This window comes from Phaseolus vulgaris, chromosome 8 (assembly GCF_051622355.1).
Source record: "Phaseolus vulgaris cultivar YP4 chromosome 8, ASM5162235v1, whole genome shotgun sequence".
NCBI classification, from domain to species: domain Eukaryota; kingdom Viridiplantae; phylum Streptophyta; class Magnoliopsida; order Fabales; family Fabaceae; genus Phaseolus; species Phaseolus vulgaris.
In genome coordinates, this window is record NC_143505.1 from 54,687,516 (window position 1) to 54,714,997 (window position 27,482).

The 27,482-nt window shown below is 34.5% G+C and overlaps 4 protein-coding genes across 8 annotated transcripts; 2 read left to right on the forward strand and 2 right to left on the reverse strand.

Annotated features, from left to right (window-relative positions):
- Positions 1-252: 252 nt before the first annotated feature.
- Positions 253-3,887, reverse strand: LOC137826847 (ETHYLENE INSENSITIVE 3-like 1 protein). Its single transcript, XM_068632994.2, has 2 exons — positions 3,616-3,887; positions 253-2,487 (listed from the first exon to the last, which is right to left on the reverse strand). The coding sequence occupies exon 2, from the start codon at positions 2,377-2,379 to the stop codon at positions 544-546; it is 1,836 nt and encodes a 611-aa protein (XP_068489095.1). The 5' UTR covers positions 2,380-2,487; positions 3,616-3,887; the 3' UTR covers positions 253-543.
- Positions 3,888-9,776: 5,889 nt separating this feature from the next.
- On the reverse strand, positions 9,777-11,838 carry LOC137825492 (AP-1 complex subunit sigma-1). Its single transcript, XM_068631163.2, has 7 exons — positions 11,652-11,838; positions 11,287-11,373; positions 10,856-10,947; positions 10,647-10,755; positions 10,524-10,559; positions 10,294-10,380; positions 9,777-10,049 (listed from the first exon to the last, which is right to left on the reverse strand). The coding sequence occupies exons 1-7, from the start codon at positions 11,652-11,654 to the stop codon at positions 9,978-9,980; spliced, it is 486 nt and encodes a 161-aa protein (XP_068487264.1). The 5' UTR covers positions 11,655-11,838; the 3' UTR covers positions 9,777-9,977.
- A 5,602-nt stretch (positions 11,839-17,440) lies between these two features.
- Positions 17,441-23,030, forward strand: LOC137825732 (Leucine-rich repeat protein kinase family protein). 5 transcript variants are annotated; one of them, XM_068631489.2, is made up of 5 exons: positions 17,441-18,046; positions 18,303-19,302; positions 20,390-21,916; positions 22,086-22,668; positions 22,797-23,030. In XM_068631489.2, the coding sequence occupies exons 2-5, from the start codon at positions 18,372-18,374 to the stop codon at positions 22,813-22,815; spliced, it is 3,060 nt and encodes a 1,019-aa protein (XP_068487590.1). In that variant the 5' UTR covers positions 17,441-18,046; positions 18,303-18,371; the 3' UTR covers positions 22,816-23,030. The 5 variants fall into 5 exon arrangements, with proteins under 5 accessions (XP_068487590.1, XP_068487588.1, XP_068487589.1 ...); XM_068631487.2 differs by having other exon boundaries at positions 22,807-23,030; XM_068631488.2 differs by having other exon boundaries at positions 17,441-18,038.
- A 1,632-nt stretch (positions 23,031-24,662) lies between these two features.
- On the forward strand, positions 24,663-25,993 carry LOC137823312 (NDR1/HIN1-like protein 13). The gene has a single exon (XM_068628394.2). The coding sequence runs from the start codon at positions 24,929-24,931 to the stop codon at positions 25,748-25,750; it is 822 nt and encodes a 273-aa protein (XP_068484495.1). The 5' UTR covers positions 24,663-24,928; the 3' UTR covers positions 25,751-25,993.
- Positions 25,994-27,482: the final 1,489 nt, after the last annotated feature.

Consider the following 27,482-nt stretch of genomic DNA (forward strand, 5'->3'; position numbering starts at 1 on the left):
AAGACAAAGACACCGTGTCCCTTTGAAAAGACCCCACCACACATACAAGTCCATCACGCAATTGAACAGCCGTAGCCATCTAAATTGGCATCTGCCAAACAATCTCTGATGGGACCATTTTTACTGTGCAATGCTGGAAAGAAAAGCACATTGAGATGAGAAAGATGCACTCTTCTCATCCCACCTAACTAACTTTTGTTCCCATGATAATTGAGCCATATATTCAGATTCCTTAACTACGAATGTAGAGCATTGAAACTGAATAAAAGACTTTATTTATATGACAGTCGAACTTAAAATAATAAGTAGCATCTTAGGGCTATTACATAAAAACACACATAAAAGGGTTACAATATGGGAACACCAGTGATGTTTTTTTTTTAATCCATAACACCACCTGAGAAAGCATACAAGTGTCTGGACCTAAATATTCAATTACATATATGAAGTAAAAATGCAGCAACTACTTTTGGGTCAAGAGACTTTAGTGTAACCGATTCACACAATGAAAGTCCTAGGAATACTTGTTTCCTCTTCTCATTTTCACTGGAACCAAATGGAAACCTCTTGCTGTTTGTGAACAGGGTCCATTCCTACCCCTTGTATATCCTTCAAATCAAAAGATGACAAATCACACTGTGGGTTAAACATCATGTGGTTGGTATCAAAAGGGGCGTTCATGTTCATGTTCATGTTCATGGTTTTGAACCTCTCAAATTGTCCTTCCTCTCGCGCAAAGAAGTTCCCTTCCGTCACCATTCCCTGGCCAGCGAAAAAACTGTCACGACTGTCCTGTTGGTGTTGCTGTAAGATGGTCTGAGAAAAGTTATGATTTTCTGCAGGTACAAAGTTGTTGGAACTTAAGTTATTGTTTCCTACAACATTTGTATCATAGACTGTCATAAGGTCATTTATCATTTTTTGGCCATCCTCCGGAACTCCGAGCCCAGACACACTAAATGAAGGTTGAACCACACTTGCAGCCTGAGATGTAGTGCTGGGTTGAACAAAAGAGTGGGGGAATATGACTGGCTTAACCTCAGCATCATGGAAGTTGGAACCACCACCATAATCTGCAGCTCTGTTTCTACAAGCACAATTCAATTGATGATTGTCCCTAGCCGACCTGTCAGTGAAACCAAGGCGAGGTTCATTGTAAGGGCATTGAGGATGCTCGCAAGTGTAGATTTTCGGATCCATCATGAGGTTGAAGTCACCAGGAATCTTCCTCTTCCGGATGAAATCAAGGTTTGTGACAACATCTCCCTTAAATGGATGAGAAACTTGTTGTAGCGGTAGTCTTCCAGTGATTCTCTCCATCCCAAGATTAGATGGATGAAGATGGTCTGGCTTCCGGTCCTCCACATCAAAGTTTGGTTCCTCCTCTGCCCCATCAACATCATACTCACTGCAATCATTGAGGACCATGGACCCATTACCTCCACCTGAGGAAAATGGGGGGCAATAGTCAGGATACAGCTCTCGAGCCAAGGCTTCCTCTTGGTTGACGATGGCAAGCCATGTTGCACTCTCCTTCGCTGTCATTTTGTCCTGAAGGCATTTAGACTGTCTTACAAGCTTCCGAATCTTGGCAATATCAGGAGACATGTGCTTGATGACAGCAGTAAGAACACCAACCTTCCATGCCTTCTTGAGGTCATGAGGTTTCTTGTAAGGCGGTGGGCCTTGATCTTTGGGAAGACCGATTTGAGGCCACCATTCTTCATTCCCAGTTGGCCACCATGGTGGAGGAACACCCTTCTCTAATGGGAACCTCCTCTGAGGGGGATCACAGTGCTGCATAAGTGCCGACAGAAGAGAACCCAGTGTTGTGTCCTGTAACTCCTGCAATGTGTGTGGAGTTGGACCAATGGATTTGCAACCATCATTCTTTCCTTCAATTGCATTATCAGTCTGATACTTTGCTATAGCAGCAGGACCATTTCGATCAAACCTAACCTTGTCCTTCCACCATTCACGAAGATTGTCGGATGCTCCAGTCACTGGCTTCCCTTTCTCAGGAATGATCCCATAAACAAACCCTTGTGCTTTGCAGACCTCCATCATTTTCAGCATGTACTTCAGTATTCCATCCTGAGCTCTTGACATCTTTTTCCTCCTAGCTTGCTCTTGAGATTGCCTTTGCCTCACTGCATCTGTCCCTTCCTTGGCCTTGATTTGTTCTTTCAATCGCTTGTGGCGCACTTTGTCCCTCCACATTCGCTTCTCCAGCTCATCCATATCAATTTCTTCATCACTATAATCTTCCTCAACAACAGGATCTGGTTCTATTTGTCTCACAGCAACATCCTCCTCTCCAAGGGGGCAACTTAACAAATCCAAATCGCCACAAAATCCAATGTCCTCGAACATCATCATCTTTTTCCAGACAAAGAAAACAGCCCAAAGATAGACCAAGTCTCCAGGAAAATAGGTTAAATTCAACCAGCAGCTTCAGATGAAGTGAATAATAAACTGACTTTACAACTGTCAAAAGCCAAAAACAAGGAATAATTGTCAATTGATACTGTTCAAAGATCAAATGATACTTTCCAGATGAAGTGAATATCAAAAGCATCAAATATGTAGCAATATCTTATAAGATTCATCAAGCATGTATTTTTGACCAGCAAATTCTTCTCTCCTACTCATCCATTATATTAAACATACAAGCAAAAATTCGATAGTTGAATTGTCACCTACGCTGAATTGATACGAGTATTGAGTTCGGTTCACATATAGGTCATCAATTCTAAAGTATTATTCACCAATAAAATATATTCATATCTGTGAACTATCCGCACAACATGTAAAAAGTACTAATATTAAAAATATAAAAGTAAACTTGAATTTAGATAAATAAAAAAGAGAGATGAGGAGTAAGATGGGAGAGTTTGGGACATGCCTTACTGGATTTGAAAGAAGGAGGAGAGTGATAAATTTTGAAAATTAAACTATTTGAGAGGGATTTCAAACAGAGCATGTTACTGAATATAGATTGGAATCCCCTTAAAAATCACACCACTCTCTTCAAGTGTTTAATCCAAACACAAGTTAAATGCAATATCAAAATTCTGGTTTATATGAAAAACCTAATTCATCAAAAGAAAAACTAGATCAGGACTACCCTGATTGAACAGATCCAAATCAACCACAAAATAAGAATGAAAGTAGAGAAAATATAAACACCAAAAACACATAGCATAGTTCAACAATGATTTCTAAAAAGAAAAAAAAAATCCTTCATCAGCTATAATCAAACAGATGTGGATTGACATGTTATATAGAAAAATATAACTTTCCCAAAACACAAGAGGAAACAAATCAAACCAGTCATGAACACAGGATCTAAGGCCAAATTAATCGCTAGGAAACCCCCTCAACACCATAAAGAGCAACACAAAACAGAACAGAACAGAACATATATTTGGGAAGATCAGAAAGCTATGAAATATTAAAACATAACAACCCAATAGCGTAAAAACATAGTACCAACAAAGAAAGATAAACACAGAACAAGAAAGAGCAGGAAATTGATTGACCAAGCAGAGATCAAGAAGGAGGTGAATTGTGAAAGAAAAAAAAACAGTTTTTTTTGTATGGGGAGAAGGTTACCAGAAGAGGGTGTAGTTGAGAGATGAGCACAGGTGAATTTGTAAAGAAAAAAGAGAGAATTTTGATAGAGCAGAAGCAGGAAGAGAAGAAGAAAGAAGAACAGAGTATAGGGAGAAGAAAGGTGGGAGAAGAGTGAGTAAGAAAAAGGAAGAGGGTTGTGAGCATTATCTTCCTTTTATTTATTATGGAAGATGGTGGTGCTATTGGTGAATGTGAAGTGGGGTGTCATTCATTATTGGTAAGATTAAAACATTGATAAAAAGCCTCAATTGAAGGAAAAAGTGAAGTTCCACATGTATTTATAACAGATGTTAGAGGTTAGGTTAATCCCATCAGAATCATTTTTTATTAATTCATTTATTGTGAGTGACATAATGTATAATGTGTGTGAATATGATTAATGAAGTTGATGTTTTTTATCAGTTACACAATTTTATTTATTTTTAAACAAAATACAAACTTTCTTTTTATTAGTAAAAATATCTAACATTCTTATAACTTCTATTCTCATTCTCCTTCCTCTTCATACATTTACAATTTTTTATCATCATTAATAATTTGTTGTAAGAGTTATTTGAGATTTTCAATCTCAATTTAATCAATGATTTCACTAAGACGATAATCTCAATTTTATAATAGGTGTACAGTTGTGTGTATTTTTTTATTGTTTCCATAAAAATAAAATAATTTATTATATTTTTTCAATATAGTCAAGAAATGTTAATGTTATTATCATTAAACTGTAATTTTTATATTGACTAAATTATTTTAAGATTATTCAAAACATCAAACTTTATAAATATAATTTAAATGTGTATTTTATTAATAAATTTGATTTTTCTAATATCAAAATAAAATAAGCATTTCATATTTCCATATTTTGGAAACTGATTGTGTGAAAACATTAAATAAAGGAAGATCACACAATTTAACTTGTCTTGTGAGTTAAATTAGTACAAGTAACCTCTTGGATGGTTTTCTAAATAAATTTGGAACAAGTAATCTCTGAATCCAGTGTTTAATTAAATAATTTTTTCTCTATTAAATAATATAATCTCAATAATTATATTATAGTAAGAGTAATAGTAATTTACACTAATTAATTATTTTTAATTTTTTAGCATGAATAATATTAACTTTACTATTTTTAAAATGGAAGGAATTACTCAATCTGACAATTTTTTAACACATATAAACCTTGGAACCCTTCCAATCTTTCAAGTGAATATTAGTACTTTAATTTTACAGTATCCCTTTCAATTTATTGAAAAAGGAAATTGTACCTGTATGGATATTGGGGACTGAGTAATGTTGATCCACGTCGATACAAGGTGTCTTCTTCACTCTTGGTTGTCCTATTCTTCAAGTTTTCTTTCTCTTCGCGTGCTTCGGTCGGCCGGCGGGGGTACCTGCGATTGCACTCCGACGCTCAAGTCAGCGATGGTGCTCAAGTGTGAATTCTCTGATAGTATGGAAAACGTACCTTTTCCCCCTTTTCAGAAGTCCCTTTAGTAGGTTGACCTGGGCCTTGGCCATGTGGGCCAATCAGTTGATGGTTAGAGACATGCTTAGTGGTCTTTGGGTCGTGCCTGGTGGTTTCCTGAAAACCAGGGGAGTAGTCTAGAGAACGTGTTTTTACTTCGTCAATGGTTGTCATAACTGCTCTTTTCTACACGTGTAACCACGTTCTGGATTAAATTAGATTTAATCGACATAAACCATTCGGTCGTCCGGCTAGAGGTCATGGAAGGATGAAGAGTCGTATAAGACGCAGGGTTTTGTGATGATTTTACCATGAGTATACTGCGGTCGTCCGGTGCCGACCGGTACACTTGCCCCCCAGGCTCGAGGTCATGGAAGGACGAAGAGTCGTATGAGACGCAGGGGTTTTTGTGATAATTTTACCATGAGTACCCTGGGGTCGTCCAGTGCCGACCGGTACACTTGCCCCCCAGGCTCGAGGTCATGGAAGGACGAAGAGTCGTATGAGACGCAGGGGTTTTTGTGATAATTTTACCATGAGTACCCTGGGGTCGTCCGGTGCACAAAATCTATTCTATAATGCCGCTGGAAGCACAAAATTTCCATTCTATTGGACGGAGAATCCCACCTCTCTTGACCATCGGCTTTGGGAATCTTTGTCTCCCATCGACCAAGAAATTTTGATGGTCGTGAATCAACTACCGTGTAGGCTCCCTACGCGGGAACTGATAGCTCTTTATGGGTCGTCCAAGCAGTAGGCGGAACTAAAAGGTGAGCACCTTCTTCTTGCGGTCGTTCGGCTAATAGCGTATCTGTTTCTTACTTTCGTGTTTATGTTGCAGAGATTGTTGTGAGCATAGATCCGGGTTTGAAGAAGTATATGATTCGGAGAGCCGTAGTTATATAATCTCGACCGAATGAACGGTTAATTAATAAATTGATTGAATTTCTGACCAAGGTTGATGAATAATTGTAATGATATAATTCTGATGCCGGACGAGGCATAAATAATTCGGATTACCTTAAAGTAATAAGATAATTCTGATGCCGGACGAGGCATAAATAATTCGCATTACCTTAAAGTAATAAGATAATTCTGATGCCGGACGAGGCATAAATAATTCTGATTACATTAAAGTAATAAGATAATTCTGATGCCGGACGGGGCATAAATAATTCTGAATAATTCTGATGCCGAACGAGGCATAAATAATTTCGATTTCTGACCAAGGTTGGTGAATAACGTTCAAGTTATAATTCGTTATATATTCTGGCCGAACGAACGGTTAACGAGGCATAAATAATTTCGATTTCTGACCAAGGTTGGTGAATAACGTTGAAGTTATAATTCGTTATATATTCTGGCCGAACGACCGGTTAATGAATTAATAGATAATTCGGATGCCGGACGAGGCATAAATAATTCGGATTACCTGAAAGTAATAAGATAATTCTGATGCCGGACGAGGCATAAATAATTCGGATTACCTTAAAGTAATAAGATAATTCTGATGCCGGACGAGGCATAAATAATTCTGATTACATTAAAGTAATAAGATAATTCTGATGCCGGACGGGGCATAAATAATTCTGAATAATTCTGATGCCGAACGAGGCATAAATAATTTTGATTTCTGACCAAGGTTGGTGAATAACGTTGAAGTTATAATTCGTTATATATTCTGGCCGAACGACCGGTTAATGAATTAATAGATAATTCGGATGCCGGACGAGGCATAAATAATTCGGATTACCTGAAAGTAATAAGATAATTCTGATGCCGGACGAGGCATAAATAATTCTGATTACATTAAAGTAATAAGATAATTCTGATGCCGGACGAGGCATAAATAATTCTGAATAATTCTGATGCCGAACGCGCACTTTTCCGGATTTAAACGCATGCGGTATTGACGCAAGGCTTGAAAAACCTCTTTTAGGTCAGAAACATGTTGTTCGCAAGAGTCTGATTTGACGACGATGTCGTCAACGTATACCTCCACATTCCGACCAATCATGTCGTGGAACACGTGGTCCATGAGTCGCTGGTATGTGGCTCCTGCGTTCTTGAGACCGAACGGCAAGTGTAGCTGTGCAAACGGGGACCCCTATTGGGGCGATGTCGCTCTCGGTCGGTCGGTACTGTGGGGGGACGAATCCCTTTGCCTTTGTTTGTGTTCTCAGCATAAGTTTTTCGATGATAGTCAATATGTTCTTCTATCTGCATGAACTTTGTTGCTCTTGTTCTTAATTCGTCCATATCGCATGGAGGCCGTTTGATAAGGCTTTCTGTGAACCTCCCCGGCAGTATGGCTGAGACCAAATGATGCATGGCTATTTCTGGATTAAGATTACGAATGCTCGTACACACTTTACTAAATCTGTTCATGAATGTTCTCAACGATTCCCCCCTCTCTTGTTTGACATTTAGAAGGGACATGGAGGACGTCCGATGAGGTCTACTTGTGGCATATTGCGTTGTGAACTTCAATTCCAAGGCGTCGAAGCTTGTGATGGAATTGGGTGGAAGGTCAGAAAACCATCCAAGGGGGCCTTCCCTGAGAGAGGTGGGGAAGACTTTACGCCATACCGTTCGGTCGGTTGTGTAAAGGGTCATTTGAGTTCTAAAGATATTCAGATGTTCGTCTGGATCTGTAGAGCCGTCATAAAGATTTATCGTTAAGCCCCTCCACTTGTCAGGGAGAGGAGTGACTATGATGTTGTCAGCGAACGGATGGCCTCTCGGGTTTGTTACCTTGTTTGGAGTTACTGGCTTTACACTCTGATGGGTGTTTTGAATGAGTGACATGTGAGGTGTAGTCTGGGCTATTGTTTTTGTTCTTGATTGGAACGGTGGTGGGGAAGGTGCACGCGAATGCGCTTCGCGTTCAGATTGTTCAAGTCTGTCCAGCAATCTCTTGTTCTGTTCTTTCAATTGGGCTATCTCTTCTGCGTGTTGCTGACGCTCTTCTTCTCGCCTTTTCGTTTCTTCATCCTGGCGAAGTTGGTCGATAACTCCTTTTTGGAGTAACTCCTGTATCTGAATCTGGAGGGTTTGGAGTATGGTCCTATGCTCTTCGGAGATATCATTGTTGTTTGCCGTTGAGTCCATCTTCAAGCGTTGGGATCCTTGGGTCTGGGAATAATGATTACTCGGGCCCCACGGTGGGCGCCAATTGTACCTGTATGGATATTGGGGACTGAGTAATGTTGATCCACGTCGATACAAGGTGTCTTCTTCACTCTTGGTTGTCCTATTCTTCAAGTCTTCTTTCTCTTCGCGTGCTTCGGTCGGCCGGCGGGGGTACCTGCGATTGCACTCCGACGCTCAAGTCAGCGATGGTGCTCAAGTGTGAATTCTCTGATAGTATGGAAAACGTACCTTTTCCCCCTTTTCAGAAGTCCCTTTAGTAGGTTGACCTGGGCCTTGGCCATGTGGGCCAATCAGTTGATGGTTAGAGACATGCTTAGTGGTCTTTGGGTCGTGCCTGGTGGTTTCCTGAAAACCAGGGGAGTGGTCTAGAGAACGTGTTTTTACTTCGTCAATGGTTGTCATAACTGCTCTTTTCTACACGTGTAACCACGTTCTGGATTAAATTAGATTTAATCGACATAAACCATTCGGTCGTCCGGCTAGAGGTCATGGAAGGATGAAGAGTCGTATAAGACGCAGGGTTTTGTGATGATTTTACCATGAGTATACTGCGGTCGTCCGGTGCCGACCGGTACAGAAACAAATATAGAAACAATGCGTTATCCATACTATATAATAATTATAATAATAATAATAATAATTATTATTATAATAATAATAATAAAAGCATGTTAAATTATAATGATCCTTTTCATTTTGCTTAGTTGTATTTGGAGGTTACTTTCAATGGAAGATTGATGTCGAATAGACTAGTATGAATTCGCATTTGATGGGAATATATTTTATAGACATTGTGTAATGTTAATAAATATTGAACTTATTATAAATTTAATGTTTAAAAAATACATGATCTTATGATTGACTAAAACATATTTAATTAGGACTAAAAAATATTTATTTAATTGATTTTTTGAATCTTTATATACTTAATTTCTTTCGACTTTGATAATGACATTAAAATGAAATTTAAAAGCTTACACGACTTTTATTTAATGCTACGGGTCATCTTTTAAAAACGTTCAAGTAAACATGAGGGGAGAAAAAAGTTTTTTTTTATTAAAAAATATTATTTATACTGTTCTCCAGTCACAAATAATTTTTTTTTAAAATTTTAAATATAATCAAATAAAAATTTCACACTAATTCTGAAAGTCAAATAACATTATTTAATTTTACCAAACTCAATTGAAAATGATTAATGAAATATTATGATTTATGTAAGAATGTTGGAGGTTTATGATATACAAAACTATTGGAATTCCTCCTTTAACTACAGAAGTATTTGTTACGAAAGAGTTATTTATTTCTTAATGAATGAAAAGTCACATCTCTTTATAAGAATCACATGTATTTATGAATAAAGAGTCATTTTTATATCTTTAAGTACAAGGGTTACATCTCTTCATAAAGACTCACATTCTTTTCATGAATTACTCCTTTTTTATCCTAAATAAATATTGGTCTATACCATGTAAGCATTAAACCAGATATCATGGTCAATAAACAATATATAGTAGCTGAGAACAATTGAACACACCTAAAATTTCAGTTCAAATAAAATAATAACCAAGTCTTTTAACTAGGTATATTATATTAAAAAAAAAGCTTCTAATAGAATCATATATTTCTTTTAATGATTTTCTATAGAATGAATTTTTACCAGGATGAAAATTTTCTGATGCAGATATGCTGCATAATTGATCATTTCTATCCCTTGAAGATGTTTTTACTTGGTGGCCTGGGCAATTATATTACTCAATGAACTTGCTTCCTCTTTTGCAACTTCCACCAAATCTTCCTGCAACACATTGTCATAGGATCAAAATAAATGAGGATTAAAAACTTGTTATATAATTTCCTAAGTATTTTTAATGTTATTGGCCAATTGCAGTTGGACTTTTCCTTGGGTAACTTTGGTTGATTTTTAATGTAATTTTTTATGATGCAAATTATTAAAATAAATCTTTAATTGTGTGATAGAAAAAAGAACATTAAAAAATGCAGGTGAAATATTTGTGGAAAACATAGAAGAGGATTTGTACCTGTGCACCTATGAGTCTCAAAGTTGTTCTCTTGCTAGTCTCCTGCATGGCTCCAGCTAGCAAAATTTCGTCCAGTATAAAATATGCCTACCAACATCATGTGCAATTTTAACCACATATGCAACATAGTGATTCTAATTTTAATGTTCAATTGTTATGTTTTTTTTCTAAGCAAAAATTCTTGTTGTGTAAATTTTTTTTTGTCTATAAAAAGAGAAGAAACAAAATACCTTATGGAAATTAAAGATCAAATCGAGTTCACAGACCTGATAGGAAAAGTGGGAGAGAAACAAAACCAGGGTATGAGTAAAATTTATGAAGAGTTTTAGAATTCAACAGTATCTGATACTAACACTGCCAAAATAGCGATCCAATGTCTCAACAAAGTGATGAATAATGGCCAAGGTCTCCAATTCATTGTCTTCCTCATCATTGCAGATGCAAAAGTAGAGACTAGCATATCTGATCAATAACCAAAACTAAGTGACTCACAATTTTTACTGTTCAATGTATTTTGTTAACCGTGCATTAAAAAACAATGAAGGTAACAATCTTGATCCACCTTTTATAAACAACTTTGAGTCCCTTCCACTCCACAAAGTTGCACAGCTTTGGAGCTCTAGAGATAATTAACCCACATAGCTCTCTAATTATCTTCCAAAACAATTAAGAAATAGATCAAACAAAAGAAGAAACAAGTTAAACAATGATGTTGTATACACCTAATTTCAATAGAAGAAAAATATGTGTCAGAAGGCAACAAACTACCATAAAAGGTTAAAGTCTTGGCATAAGAGTCATTGCTATTAGATGTTTCATACCTATTATATCAAATAGATTCAATATCTCTTTCGTTTGTTTTTGTCTTATAGTGGAATTGTGGAGATTCAACATGCAGTTTCAGTGATAAAACTACATTGATGACTCATATCTAAATATTGGAGTAATTGTAATTGCCATGAATCATCATTATAATTGGTGACAGACAGGTACCTTGGATCTCTCCTTTTGAGAGTATGGTGAATACCATTTTGTGAGCCTCACTTTTCCTTGTCGACTGATAAGAAGCACAAAGTGGATCTGTAACAAAAAGAAAATATTATTTTTGACATCACTAAGTTATAATATGCATATACGCAAACACATGATCTGCATCACTTCAAATCAAACCCATCTGCACAGGAATGAGATGTGGTGGATATTAAGCCAACAACACCAAACACAAAATGAGGTTAGGTTCATAGGAGGAATCACAAGATGTGTTTTCTACAAATATGTAACATGATTTCACTCATTGAAGGAAAACAAATGAATTGTAAATAATTAAAAGATCACCAACTACAAGAAAAAACATTTACCATTGATGGTTGATTTTGAGATTGGTTTGAGTCTATCACAGATAAAATCTATTTGGGATTGTTGTTTTTCACTTTTCAGAAAGGCACAAGGTATTTTGTGTTATTTAATCCTAGTTTTGTTGCTGAAGTTGAGGGTCAAAGTTAATTACACATTTGATTAGTAACCAAAATTAAGTTTTCAAATATAGATTGGTCATTTACGCAAATGATTTGTTAGTTAGACGTATACAATGGAAGCCTAACCATGTTTTGTTGTAGGATATTTTTATGTGTGTAACTTTTTGTCTGGTTTCTCCTAAATGATAAATGATGTTAATTATGACATTAAAAACAATCTAAGAGAATGTGATTATGCAATCTTTCATATTATAAGATTTTTTTGTATCCAACCACATGTTTTCTCTTGATCCACTCAATCAAAAACAGATTATATTTGAAAATTTGTAACTTCTGTTAATTGGTCAAGTTCTTGCACTCAGAAATTGAATACAATTTTTTTTATGACAGATAATTCCTTAAAAGATGTGGGCATAAATTGTTTGATTACAACCAGCTATATATATAAGAGGATAATTGATGCACTAAACAAGATATTAAAATCTATTGATGTTATTGACGTGTACTAAACTTGCCACCTAAATGGTTGGCCAACAAAACATGCTATCACACGTTTTATTTCCATTTTTATTGTATATTTATAATAGAATAGGTACGAATAAGAAAAAAATAATAATAAAATGAGTACAAAAAATGATATTATATATATATGATTAACTCTAATACAATATTCATGATAATTATATGTAAATTAACAAGCACATAGGACTAATGAAATACCAATGAAAAAATTGCATGTGACAAATTAAGAATTAGGACCACTTTTAATTAAAGATGAACTGATTCTCCTTGCACCCAATCAATTTAGACTAACTCTCAATTGTTTATGCGAAAATACTAAAATATCTTTAATGAAATTGAAATTAGGTTAACTGAAATCTGCACCCAATCACAACACACCCAATCACAACACCCAACCCCCTTCATTTACCCAGGCAATGCAGTAGCCACCACCGCCTCCTTCGTTCTTCCATTCTTCTGTTTGCATTTCTCCTCAGAGTCAGCGGAAGGTTCACTTGAACGAGCCCTTCAACAAACACAAACCTAGGAGCGAAGGACGTCCATTGTTGTGGTCATTGAAGCATCGTCTGTGAGGGAGTTCGACAACGATAGAGAACGAAGCCATCGGAGAAGACAAGATGAGTTTTAACATGCCATGTGTGTTCCGAATACTTTTATGCGCAAGTGATTTTTGACTTCTAGATTTTCTTATCCGAAAGTGATTTATGTGCTGCGGATGGCTTTGTCCAAAAGATTGTGTGTATATTTCCACATCTCCATATCCAGAACACATTTAACTCTTCCGGATATGTATATCCGGGATACAGAACCCTATATTTTGGATGATCATATCTGTAAACCATTTTCCTTTTACGGACATGAGCGTCCAGAAACTTCTACTGCAAATATTAAAGAAGATAAAGACAAAATGGGATTTTAAAAAATTTATCAAGTACAGTAAGCAATTAATTGGGTGTAGGAAGTAATTGACTTAAACATACTCTACATGCCCGATTAGATAACGTTAATTATAAAAATTTTAAATAAAACCTAATTAACTGTCGACAATAGTGATTTAACAGTACATTTACATAATTATAATTTTGAATTAAAAATCTTATAAGAAAAATGCTTATTACTTTTTAAATTAAAAATTAAATCCGTGATACCTATAATTCAATTATTTTTATTGTATTGTATAGATCAGTGCATATATATATATAAAATTTTCTATTAAGATTATTTTTACTTTGTGTATTTTTATTTTTATTATTATTATATATATATATATATATATTAGTATTTTTATAATAAAAAGTATATTAAACAAATTTAAATTTATAAGATAATGTATATAATTATATTAGAACGATTATGTCATCTGTTTCGTTTTTAATAATTGTAAATATTAATTTTGATTTGTTATTAATATAAAACTAAAAAAAATATAATAATGAAAAAAAATGAAAAACTCAAGTAAAATATTTTCTAAAATGTTGGTGGAAAAAATTAAACAAGTATATTTAGTAGAGTTTATGAGTGCATTGTTAGCCACAAACCAGCTAGGTGGAGAGACTATTACACAACAATCATTAACGTATTGCCAACTGCAAACCAATCACTTGTGAGAGCAACCATTAAGATATCATATGTATTTCTAAGAAATGTATATTAGTTATTGAGTGTAAAAGAATCTGATATATATTATAATTTCAAAATTATTTATCTCTTTATATTTTTCTTTTTACTTATAATTAAAAAAAATATTGAGTAAAAACTAAGTTTAGAGAGAAAAAATAATTAATTGTTATTCACTAAATTAGATTTAAGGACTACAAGTTTATTAGTTTAAATTAGTTTGATAAATAATTTTTAAATTGGTATCTAATTAACTGTGGTACCAAATTTAATAATAAAAACTAACTTAGAAATCAATAATTTTTTTAATTTCTAAAATAATATTTAATTTAATCAATATAATAACTAATTATTTTTAATTTTTAAAATTAATTTTTATTTAATAATTTTTTAATATTGAATACAGCGGAGAGTTCTCAATATATTCATCCCACAACTCATACTAAGTTACATTTATTACATTAAAAATAATCTCAATGTAATATGTATTTACTATTATACACATTAATCCACAATTATTATAAATAAATGAAAAATAGTATAATATTTGAGATTTTAGTATTATAAATTAAAAATTGTAATACTTGATATTTCAATGTACATCTATTTTAAATAAATAAATAATAATAAATCTGTAAATAATGTATAATTATTTATTATTGTTAATAATAGATTAATTTGTCTCATTTTGTATGTCTTTTTCCACTGTGCCATGCAATTTTTATTTTTTCCATACTTAGTTTAATTGTTTATTTATTTTTATAAAATTTTCGTGTTAGGCATCATTATGCAACTTGACATCTCAGCTAAGCTGACACCTCAAGTAACAACAATCATCTGCCATCACATGAAAAAAAATATTATTAAAAAAAAAGAAAAAAAAAGAAAAAAAAATATGGGGGGACTAGACCAAAACCCATATGTTAACACAAACGATACATAGGTAGATTATACCTATTCACAAAGAATTCTAAGAACAGACTAGCTGGGAGTCTATTATACCAATGAAAAGATTCTCTATGAATAAATCCTAAATTAGCCAACTTATCAGCACACGCATTCCTTTCATGAAAAATATGAGTTACCCTAAACCTGATTGTCCCACAAAAATTAAGACAAGTATTCCATCGATTCTGAAGCATCCACGAAACATTAGTCCTAGCAGTAAACGCAGCACAAACCAAGGCATAATCACATTCAAGCCAGACATTAGTAAGTCCCATTTTTTGAGCTTCCTCCATAGCATGTATAACTCCATAAAACTCAGCAACCAAAGCAGTTTGAACTTCAAGAAACGCTGAAAAAGCACCAATAAATTCTCCCATACTCCCACGAAAAATACCTCTACAAGTAGCAAGACCAGGATACCCCCTAGCAGCCCCATCAGTATTAATTTTGACCCAGCCTGGTGAAGGAAATTCCCATCTAATAGGAAGAGGACGAAGAACTTTACCACTACGAGTCTTAATACCGAAAAACTTAATCACGTTGAAGTCCAACATATCATTCTTCATTGAAGCTTTAGACGAATTTCCCACTAGACAAGTTAAATCTTTAATTATCGAAATAGCCTTAGAAACCCCAATCTTATCCTGAAATCTAGCATAATTCCTCATACGTCATATCATCCATATAGAAAAGGTTATCACCGCAAGCTTAATCAATTTAACCAAAGGAGTACCATCACTCTTAATAAAAGAAAGTAGATCATCCTTATTAGAGAAATGAGAAGTAAGAAAAATTTGTCGTACCCAACTCCAAATATGCAATGCGTTAGAACATTCAAAAAATAGATGTTGAATAGATTCCTCTTGCTTTTCACAAAGCGAACACATAGAACATATATGCAAACCCTTATTCTGAATATGTTGATATGTAGGAAGTCGCCCATGAAAATTTTTCCTGAGTACTAGAGTTTTGGAAGATGGAATAGATGAAGACCAAATGAATTTACCCCAACCACCTGGAACTCCTGGTTCCAAGAAATAAGTCCTAGCCGATTTAAGAGTGAAACGACCAGACTCATTTAGAATCCAATTAGGAATATCCTGTTCCTCTCTAATCATGATATGATTAAAAAAAAGAGGCATCTGCTGTAAAGAGAAGGGAATATTCCAATCACAACCTGTCCAAAATTGAGAGATTGTATCCGGAATGCTAACACCATCAGATAACCCCTGCAATATTTGCTAAAGAAGTAGTAGAGCACCATTTATCATTCCAGAAATTAATAAAAGAACTTGTACCAACAGTCCAATAAGTATAGTCAAGTATGGTAGAATAAAATTGCTTAATTCCAGGCCAGAGAGAGGAAGATCTATAAACCGTTCGAAATTCATATTTTGATTTAAGAACCCTGGCTTTCAAGAGTAAAGACCAAGGTTTGTCGCTATAAGCAAAGTTCCAAGCAAGCTTAAGAAGATATGCATTATTTTCATGATGAAGATTAATGATATTCAAGCCTCCATCCTCGAGAGGTGAACAAATTTTCCCCCAATTAACGGTAGCAATACCTTTTTTCAGAATATCACCAGTCCAAATAAAATTCTGACACCACTGATCAACTTGCTTAATAAGTGAAACAGACCACTTATACATATTAAAGCTATAAGTTAGAGATCAAGTAATCACTGTATTGACCAGCTGAATTCGACCCATCATGCTAAGAGATTTACCTTTCCAAGATGCTAGCTTCAATTTAACTTTATCAGCCAAAGGTTGAAGAAACTGACACTTTGGAGCACCAACAAAGATAGGTACTCCTAAATAATGGAAAGGCAAACAACCATGACTACAGGAAAGAATATTTTGAATTTTGGTGACAAATCTTGGAGAATTATCCATGGTGAAGAAACTACTTTTAGAGTTATTAATATATTGACCAGAAAAATCACCATATGTTTTAAGAAAAGAACTCAAATTTCTAAGAGACTTAACATCCCCCCTACAAAAAATAAATATGTCATCAGCATACAAAATATGAGAGGGAGTGAGATAACCGTGCGGACTGGCCATATTTAAAATCTTCTTATCATTCACAAGCTTAGAGAGACCTCTACTAAGAACTTCCTCTGCAAGACAGAAAAGTAAAGGAGACAATGGATCACCTTGTCTTACCCCTCGACTGCAAGGAAAAAAACCCACCAAACTACCACTTATTCTTATAGAAAGCATTTATAAAGTGGGATTTGTATTTTTGATATAATTTGATTTCATCTGTTATATAGAACATTCAATAAACATATATTTAAAATATTAAAAAAAAAGAAATTTAATAAATTAGTATTTTATGATTAAATGAAAGAACAGTGAGAGTGGGAACAAAAAAATCTTCTTTCTTGTGTATTTTTTTTGCTATGATAAAAGATGGGGCACAAAATAGTTAGAGTTGAAAATGACAATACGCGTTTTTGCATTGGATGCTTAGGAAGTAGAAAGTTGTGGTTAAAAGTGATTGTGATGTACTCCTGTAATAACACTAACACGTCTAATTCCTTACGTTTTCTATAAAATTTCACATTGCCAAAACCTTCGGAACAAAACCAAACTCATTCATAGAGTCAAAGGTGCAGCTAACGAGGTCTACTACTTCATTGTATCTGGGACAACAACACACCTTGTCTCTCACAAACCCTTTCTTCCCTAAAAAGTTTCTTCTTCTGAATTCACTTTTCTTATACAAAACAATATGAGAGAAAAAAAAAGAGAAAAATAATTATTACCAAAAAAGTTATAAAAAAAGGAAAAAGCAATTATATATATGACTTTTTTTCAGATATTATAATATTTTCTGTATATGATTTTGTTAATCATGACATGATAAAACAGCAACCTACCTACCATGTTTCTCAGTTAATGTTTTCCTCACTCTTCTTCTTTCATCACTCTATTCTGCTTCTACCCTTCTCTCAAAATCATTACTTTCTCTCAATCATTTGTTTGCCACATTGCATTTCACCTCACTCACCCCCTTGTTCAGATTTATAACCTCATCTTCTCAGAACCATTGGTTTTCCAACAGCAGAAACTTACTGGGGTTTTTTGTTCTGAATTTGTTCTTCTACTCACCTTGGTTAGCATTGTTGCTTCTGTTAGGCGTATATGCTTCATTTACTTCTTGTGAATTACGAGGTAAGAAGGTGAGAATGCATCATTGTTTACTTTTTTGCCTTTTTTGTGGGGCGGGGATTATGAATGTGCAGCAAGAAGCATAGGTTCCTTGTCTAATAATTCTTACATTATCGTTAGTGTTGTTGCATTTAAGGTTTTTGTTTCTCTCTTTTTTACCCGAGATTCGTAATTGTAGTAACAAGAAGTGATTTTCAATTTGCGTTACATTATTATAGAATAATATGCTCTAAAATTAATTTTTTGCCTTCAAATTTCTGTTTACAGTTGCCCCTTTGCTCTCACTTCCAGTGGCACATTCCCTCATACAGTCATATGTATTTGTGTTGTTGATTGATGGTTGGAGTAGGAGCTACAAGGAAAGGCATGCAGGCTATCTGGTTGATGCTATTGCTGTTGGTGTCTATTGCATTGGGGAATTCAGATATTGATGCTCTCCTTGAATTTAAGAAAAGTATTCAGAATGACCCTTCTGGATTTGTTTTTAATTCTTGGAATTCCAAGTCTTTAGATTCGGATGGATGTCCTAGGAACTGGTATGGAATATGGTGTAGTGAAGGCAGTGTTATATCAATCACTCTGGATAATGCTGGTTTGGTTGGTGAGTTTAATTTCCCGGCAATTAGTGGCCTTGCAATGCTTCGCAATTTGTCAGCTGTGAACAACCAGTTCACAGGAGAGCTCACACATGCTGCTACAATGGAATCACTTGAATATCTTGATTTGTCCCTCAACAAGTTTAATGGACCGTTACTCTCTAACTTCGTTCAGTTGCGCAAGTTAGTATATCTGAATCTTTCTTCTAATGAACTTGGAGGCACTCTTACTATTGAGTTTCACAAACTTGAGCAGTTGAAGTATTTAGATATGCACATGAATAACTTTTCTGGGGATATTATGCATATCTTTTATCAGATGAGCAGTGTGCTATATGTTGACTTAAGCAGCAACAGCTTCTCTGGTGCACTGGACTTGGGACTTGTAGATGAATCTTTTCTCTCCTCAATTCAATATTTAAATGTTAGCCACAATTCCTTGAAAGGTGAGTTATTTGCTCATGATGGTATGCCATACCTTGACAGTTTAGAGGTCTTTGATGCTAGTAATAATCAGTTAGAGGGTAATATACCTTCCTTTACTTTTGTGGTATCTCTTCGGATTCTTCGACTTGCCTTCAACCAGCTGACTGGTTTGCTGCCAGAAGCCCTATTGAAGGAAAGTTCAATGATGTTGTCTGAACTTGATCTTAGTCAAAACAAGCTTGAAGGTACCATCTATCTTTTCTGGGTAAATTGTGTTTGTGTTCTTTCTTTAAAGTAAAACATTTTTTATTTAAATGTTAGTTTGTAAACCTAAACGTAAGATGCAATTGAACTGGTAGTCTACTCCCATTGTGTTTCTATCAGTTTTGCTAACTCATTCATAAATGAAGTTTTGGGTGTGAAAAACTACTGCCAATAACCCATATCAAGCTTCTGTATAGTTACTGAAATATGAAACTGCAACTATCTTTCTAATGCCATTTTCTACTATTTTGTTATTTTGATAGACCCATTAGGGGATTATTCTTCTATGGAATAAATAAGATATTTTCCATATCCTCGATGGCTCCATTTGTTCTAGGAAGAAGGTTGTAGAAGAAAGTACTATACGATCACTAAACTGAAATAAAAGTCTATTCTTGATCAATATTGACTGAAATAAAAGATCATTAGTGGACTTCTCAAATTCTTAATATTTCTTCAATTTGAAGTTTCTATACCAGGTTCCACCTATTGATAGATAAGTTAAGTTCAAACGTCACTCTCTGAGCCAATTAAGTACTAACGAAGGCTGCATTGATTACAAAAGACACAGTATGTTAAAAAATTAACTCAAGTATTTTGGTTGCATATCATCAGCATCAGTCTATTATGTTGATGTTAAACCTTCTTTTAAGGGGAACCTTGTGGATAGTATGCCGCCAGGTATGCAACTGTCATCAGACCTTTAGATCTTTAAGAAATTTCATGTGGTAACATATATCTGCAGTGAATTTGGTGTCCAGGTTTTACAGTTTTTATGTAGTCATCCCTTAATCCTTGTAGAGGTCATTTTATTTTGTATAGATATAGACTTTGGAAGTGCTTTCAAATCTGGCCAAACATATGCAACACGTGGTAAACAATCTATTGTACACTTAGAAATCTTGGTCTACTTTGTCTCTACCACATTATTGTGCATTTAACTTATTCATCAATTTTAGTCATAATATTTTAAAATCACACATGGCTATGCATGCCATGGCTTCCAAAATGTCTTATTCAATGAGTTTCTGCTTACCCTTTTCTTTACAATTTAAACTTTCTTTGTAGGTCCCATTGGAATTATTACCTCGGTGACTCTGAGGAAGCTTAATTTATCTTCAAACAAGTTGTATGGCCCCTTACCTCTCAGGGTAGGCCATTGTGCTGTCATAGATTTGAGTAATAACACACTGTCAGGTAATTTCTCAAGGATTGGATATTGGGGTAACTATGTGGAAGTTGTTCAGCTAAGTACCAACACATTGATAGGAATGCTTCCAAACGAAACTTCTCAATTTTTAAGGTTAACTGAACTTAAGGCATCCAATAACTTATTGGAGGGCTTTCTCCCACCAATTTTGGGAACATATCCAGAACTAAAGGAGATCGATCTTAGCCTCAACCAGCTTTCTGGGGTCCTCCTGCCAAGCTTTTTTTACTCAACCAAATTGATTAATCTTAATCTCTCCAACAATAAGTTTTCTGGATTAATTCCTATTCAAGTTCAACCTCCTAATACTCCACTAGTTTCTACTGAAAATATTAGTCTGGTGTTTCTTGATCTTTCACACAACAACTTGAGTGGGACTCTTCCTTCAAATATGAGCAGCCTTCACAATTTATCATATCTCAATTTATGCAACAACAAATTGGAAGGTACTATTCCTGATGACCTTCCAGATGAGTTGAGAGTATTAAATGTGTCCTTCAATAATTTTTCCGGTGTTGTACCTGAAAACATAAAGCATTTTCCTGAATCGGCATTTCATCCAGGAAATCCTATGCTGGTGTTTCCTCTTTTGCAATCATCACCAAAAGATACTTCCAACCTAGGTTTGAGGGAACATCGGTTACATAAAAGGTCTGCCACTAGAATTGCCCTGATTGCATCTTTGGTTGCTGGTGCTTTTGTGATGGCTTTTGTGGGCATAATAATTTATTATAAGGTTCATCATGAAAAAGAAATTACTTCTAAACAAAATGAAGCAAGAGGCATCACTCAAGAGAGTACTTTCACATCAAATATAGAGGCAGCTTACAGAAATTTGGAAGCATTACCACCTTCTCAAAGGGGCTCTTCTGATGCTGCAAGCAATATTCATCCAGTGGGAGAGAAGCCTATGAATCTTGGCCGTAGTGAGTTAGGTAAGAAGGCGGAAGGAATGTATTCCCCAATGTCTATTTTATCACCTTCAAATCCTTCATCTTCTAAAAGCCATCAGTTTGAGAATCCTGGTTCCCTCCAAGTATCCTCTCCAGATAAACTGGTTGGAGACTTGCATATATTTGATGGGTCCTTGGTACTAACTGCGGAAGAACTTTCATGTGCTCCAGCAGAAGTTATTGGCAGGAGTTGCCATGGAACACTTTACAAAGCGACACTTGACTCTGGTCATCATGCATTGGCTATCAAATGGTTAAGAGAAGGAATAACCAAAGGAAAAAAGGAGTTGGCAAGGGAAATAAAGAAACTAGGGACTATCAAGCATCCAAACCTGGTTTCTATTCAGGGTTACTATCTGGGGCCAAAGGAACATGAAAAACTGATCATATCAAATTACATGAATGCACAATCTTTGGACATTTATCTCCATGGTGAGATTATAGCTTCATGTTTGATTGCAGCATTAAACCTAGGCTTTCTAGTTATTATACTTCTCATGATATTTTTGGGTGTTGAAGGGCGAATAGCCACATAGAATTTGATTTCTCTGCATGGAGCCAGTTTTGTTTAACTGTTTCTTCTATTTTTATTTTTATGCAGAAGTAGATAAAACAAATCTCCATCCTTTGACTCTTGATGAAAGGCTGAGGGTGGCTACAGAGGTGGCGCTATGTCTACATTTCTTACACGATGAGAAAGCCATACCTCATGGCAATCTCAAATCCACAAACATTTTGCTAGAAACTCCCAACAGAAATGTCCTCCTCACAGACTACAGCCTGCACAGGATACTCACTGCAGCAGGTACTACCGAGCAAGTTCTGAATGCCGGTGCACTCGGTTACCGGCCTCCGGAGTTTGCTAGATCAAGCAAGCCATGCCCTTCTTTGACAAGTGATGTTTATGCATTTGGAGTGGTCTTGTTAGAGCTCCTAACAGGAAGAAATTCTGGAGAAATAGTTTCTGGGATTCCTGGGGTGGTTGACCTCACTGACTGGGTGAGGTTTTTGGCTGAACAAGACCGTTCAAGCCAGTGCTTTGATAGGTCTCTAGTGGACAAGCATAATGGGGAAAAATCCTCAAAAGTTCTTGATGACATGCTAAAGGTGGCTCTTAGATGCATCCTTCCAGCATCTGATAGGCCTGACATGAAAACCGTCTTTGATGATCTCTCAACAATAAGGTAGAGTTGCTGATCATATCATAGCCTTAACCACTAACATCATCATCATCATCCTCATTATCTACATAGTTGCTTAATTTGTTCAAGTTGCTTTTCAATTTTGTTGAATTTTGGTCCCTTGATGACAGCACTCAACAGGCATTATAACAAACAAGTCAGGATATGAAACGAAATTCTTTATCAAAGGACATTCATTCTTTTCAACCCTTCAATGGGCAGGTTGTGTATATTGATCATTTTTGCTGTACTGTTCTGTGTAATAACTGATAATGCTAGAAGACGTTAATCCACCATTTTGCCATCACTGCAATCAATGGAGTAATGCTGTGATCCAAACTCAGTAAAATCTCTTCCTTTTCTTCCTTTTCTGCTCATACTTTTGAATTCATTTAAAAGGGCTGCTACATGTTTAATGACTTAACTGATAAAAAAAACTGGAATGTGGTTGAAAATTCATGCATATTAATTAACAATGATTATGTCTTAATTCATGTAATATGATAGTATTCATATACATATACATATACCTATATACACATATGTCCTTTTTTATGCATGTTCAGCCTTGCTTATGTGTTTGTAAATGACTAAATCGTACATGATCCAAAAACATTTTTATCTTTATTTTTTTTTTTAATGTAGTATAACTCGTATATTATTATATCTATGAGTAGTATAGTAGTAATTTTTTTTTACTTGAAATAAAGTTCTATCTAGTTAAGTTAGACACACTCCTACCTGTTTCTTAACTTTTAACAAAAATGAAGAAAATAATTATAAAAAAAGCAATTAAAGAATATAAACAAGTTAAAAATAAATACAAATAATTGAAATTTTAGAGACATACTAATTTTAAAAAAATATATATTTAATTTCCTATTTATAGCTTTTAAAATTTAATTTAAAAACGCAATTATCATTCTTAGTCACCTTTAAATCTCCTAATCCTAAAAAAAAAACAGTTACTCACAATTATTTTAATTATTAACGTCACATTTATGTAATAATTGCGTTACTGAAAACAGATTTGTTGAATGTAATCTCCATATAAAAAAAAATCATAGAAATATTTTGAAGGAAAACAGTGTTTTTTTGGTTGTGTAAACTACCTAACTGTTCTCTATGTGGAACATGAAAGTTAATTTTATTTTGCAAGACAATTAATTTTTTTGGTGAAGTTTTCTCAGTTCCACTTTTTTATATTTTTCTTATTCAATGGATAATTTGAAATGCAAATATTAAAGTTGAATTGATTATAAATTTAACTTCTTAATTGTTATCAAATTAATTATAACGTACATAAACTTTTTAAATTGACGTTGATTTAATAATAATTGAATCAATTATTATGTAAAGTATTAGGAAAAAACACTTGCGGAGAATTGACCCCTGAGACCATTTCAAGAAAAGGGAAAATAAACAAATAAGATTAAAATAATAAAGCATATAAATCTGGTGTAGAATATAAAGGAAATAATCCATAAGAAAAAAACAAAACCGCGTTTGGCAAAGTGCCAACTAGCAAGTACCCAAAAGGAATCCCACTAAAGAAGGTTAACTATCCATTTGGAACATCCAAATACACCTTTTGCTTCTTCTTTCTTCCAAACTTCCCAACTGTGATTGATTCATCACACCGTGAACTGTACTCCATTTCCCCTCTTTTTTTTTATCAATCTTAATTTAAATTACATTTTTAAACTTTTTAAGTTCCACATGTCAAATGAAAAAAAAAAATTTATGTATTTTCTTTTACAATAATTTATTTTCATAATTTAAATTTGGTCTCATACAATTAAAAACTCTATTAATAATCACCGCTCACGGTTTTATTAATTATTTTTGCGAGATTTGAAAAATAAATAGGTCTTTGTGGGTTATCTAAAATAATAAATTAATAATTAATAATTAATGGTGCTTTCAACGTGCAATGCAACATTATGATCTGTGTGTTCTTTTTTACTATCATCATCATCAAACAAAAAACTGTTTCGTTATTAATTAATTTTTTTAATAACTTTTTTTTATATAATATTACTTAAATTTCACATATTAATATCCCTAAACCGCGTGGATATTCCATTGCACGCGTAAACCGTTTGATTCATATACAGTCAAACACAAGCACCTAAACACCGCTGCAACCCTCACTCATTCTTCTCTCTTCGATTCGAAATTCTGATTTCATTTGCATTTACGTTTCCTTTTCAATTGCATTTGCATTTGCAGATAGTTTATTGACTCGTCACTGACTCACTCAATGGCTGACCGAGTTCACCCCCGCGATTCGCCTCCTGTTTCCGCCGAATCACAACCAGCTTCACCTCAGGACTCCTCCGTCGTTCCACAACCGATTCGGCCACCGCCGCCGGAGAAGCCGGTGCCTTCACCTGGAACCTACGTCATCAAGATCCCCAAGGATCAAGTCTACCGCGTTCCTCCGGCGGAGAACGCCCGCCGCTACGACCAATACACTCGCCGGAAGCACAGCCGGAGCCGATTCTGCTGCTGCTGCTGCTGGCTCATCGGACTCCTCTTTATTTTCGTCGTGCTCCTAGGCATCGCCGCTGGCATCTTCTATCTCGTTTTCCGTCCAGAGGCGCCGAAGTACTCCATCGAAAACATCGCCGTCAGAGGAATTAACGTCACGTCGCCGTCGTTCGATGCGGCGATCTCGCCGGAGTTCAATGTCACCGTCAAGGCCGATAACCCCAACGACAAGATCGGAATCTATTATCTGAAGGATAGCTCCGCCGAAGTATTTTACAACGACGCGAGGCTCTGTAACGGCGCACTTCCGGCGTTTCACCAGCCGTCAAATAACGTGACAGTGTTCGGGATGGTTTTAAAGGGTAACGGAATCGAGCTGAGCAGCGAGGACCAAAGGTCGTTGGTGGGTTCGCAGACCAAACGGAAAGTGCCGTTGACCGTTAGTATCAGGGCGCCTGTGAGAATAAAAGTGGGGTCCGTTAAGACGTGGAAGATTACCGTTAAGGTGGACTGCGATGTGACGGTGAACGAGTTAACGGCGCAAGCGAAGATTGTTTCTAAACGTTGTGACTATAAGGTGGACCTTTGGTGATGAAAAGATGGACAACAGAGACCGTTGTTATTATTATTATTAGGACCGAAACATCCTACAGACTATACATTCTTTATATTTCAAATAATATAGTGATTATAAATTGCAGAAATTATAAAAAAAAGTCGTAAATTACGTATATAGTTGCATTTATTGATACCCATGAGTCTGAGATTTTGATTTGGTTTTGCAGAAGAGATTCGATTTTATTGAATAAATAGAGTGATTTGATTGTTCATTCTTCTTGAAAGAGAATTTTTGTTGAGATTAAACGCAGGTTCCTCTACCCACCAAATGAAACCTTCTTTTGCTGACATTTTACAATGCTTTCTCTTTTTTTGCATTATAACATCACCACTAAATTATTTTAAATAAAAAAAAAGTGAAACTTTAACTTCTCCTTTTAATATGCTTTAGTTTAAAACAAAACATCATCTTTTTATTATTGACTAAAAATTATATATTTTGGTGAATTTTTTTATAATTTTACAACTTTTAATAAATTTTAAGTAAATATTACATTGTGTTAAATAACATGTTTTTTACGTCACTCAATTTAATATAGATATCAAATATTTTGATTCATTATTTTATGCAATACAATTCTTTTTTTCATGGTCATTTTCCAAAGTAGAGTAGTTAACCTTTTTTTTTCTATTAATTTAACAATCATGCTACTTACTAAATGCTTAACGATTATTTATGATTAAAAAAAGAACAAAAAACATATAATTTTAATGAAAATGTAATATTTGTTTTATTCGTAACTGAAACGCGCTCGTATTTTTAGTATTCCTCCCAAAGACATAATTCTATGAAAAAACACAAGAGTACTACTAGTCTAGACATACCAATACATTTGAGTTCAATACATTTCTAGATCAACAAAAATACGTATTTCATATTATTTATTGTTTTCAATAACTTGACTTATATAAGAACATTGTTTTTATTATTAACTTCCATATATATGCACATACAAACAACGAAATTAATGAATTGTTTTTAGTATTAAGGGCAATCTAACAAATGAAGGTAATTTTTATTTCTTATTAAACGTGATTGTGCAACCAAAGCCCAACCCTAGTTAATCGTGTATATATATATATATATATATATATATATATATATATATATATATAAACAAATCTGATTTTTCATATTTTTCATCAACAACTAAAAGCTAAAATCACTTGTTTTACCTCATTCAGTTTAGAAAAAGAACTACATTCAATTAATAACGTTTCTTGTTTTTACTAATGGGTCAATATTCATGAATGGGAAGAAGTTCAGACTTTGCGTAATAAAGTAGTGGAATTTATGTGCACAAAGAAATGGTTGAATTGAATATACTTTTCATTAGGTGGATGGTTCAGAAATAAGTACTAGACTTATATATTTGAGACAAATTAATTAATGTCTTAAAAATAGTTTAAATTTTTTATGAACATGAATTGTGGGACTCTAAGCCAATAATGATTAATTGTCTCTGTCTTGTTCTATGTTTTCTCTTTTTATAATTTTTTGTTTTTTTTTATATGTCCATCTTATAGTCAGTTGTTTTTTATTATCCAAAATATATTCTACATTCTTTAAAATGTGTAATATATCATATTATTAATGATATACAATTTATTTATAATATTAAAACAATTATAATAAATTATTCTAAGATGTCGATTCTCGGAGACATTCGTCGCATAAGCATTCTTAGTCATGAGCATAGCCGTCC

Coding starts and splice junctions, on each gene's coding strand:
- LOC137826847 (XM_068632994.2), bottom strand. CDS start 2,379: ATGATGATGTTCGAGGACATTGGATTTTGTGGCGATTTGGATTTGTTA.
- LOC137825492 (XM_068631163.2), bottom strand. Junction 10,948..11,286: donor CTCAAAAGGAGAGATCCAAG/GTACCTGTCTGT, acceptor TTGTTTTGGAAG/ATAATTAGAGAGCTATGTGG. Junction 10,756..10,855: donor CTCAAAGTTGTTTATAAAAG/GTGGATCAAGAT, acceptor GTTATTGATCAG/ATATGCTAGTCTCTACTTTT.
- LOC137825732 (XM_068631487.2), top strand. CDS start 18,372: ATGGTTGGAGTAGGAGCTACAAGGAAAGGCATGCAGGCTATCTGGTTG. Junction 19,303..20,389: donor TAGTCAAAACAAGCTTGAAG/GTACCATCTATC, acceptor CTTTCTTTGTAG/GTCCCATTGGAATTATTACC. Junction 21,917..22,085: donor TTTGGACATTTATCTCCATG/GTGAGATTATAG, acceptor ATTTTTATGCAG/AAGTAGATAAAACAAATCTC.
- LOC137823312 (XM_068628394.2), top strand. CDS start 24,929: ATGGCTGACCGAGTTCACCCCCGCGATTCGCCTCCTGTTTCCGCCGAA.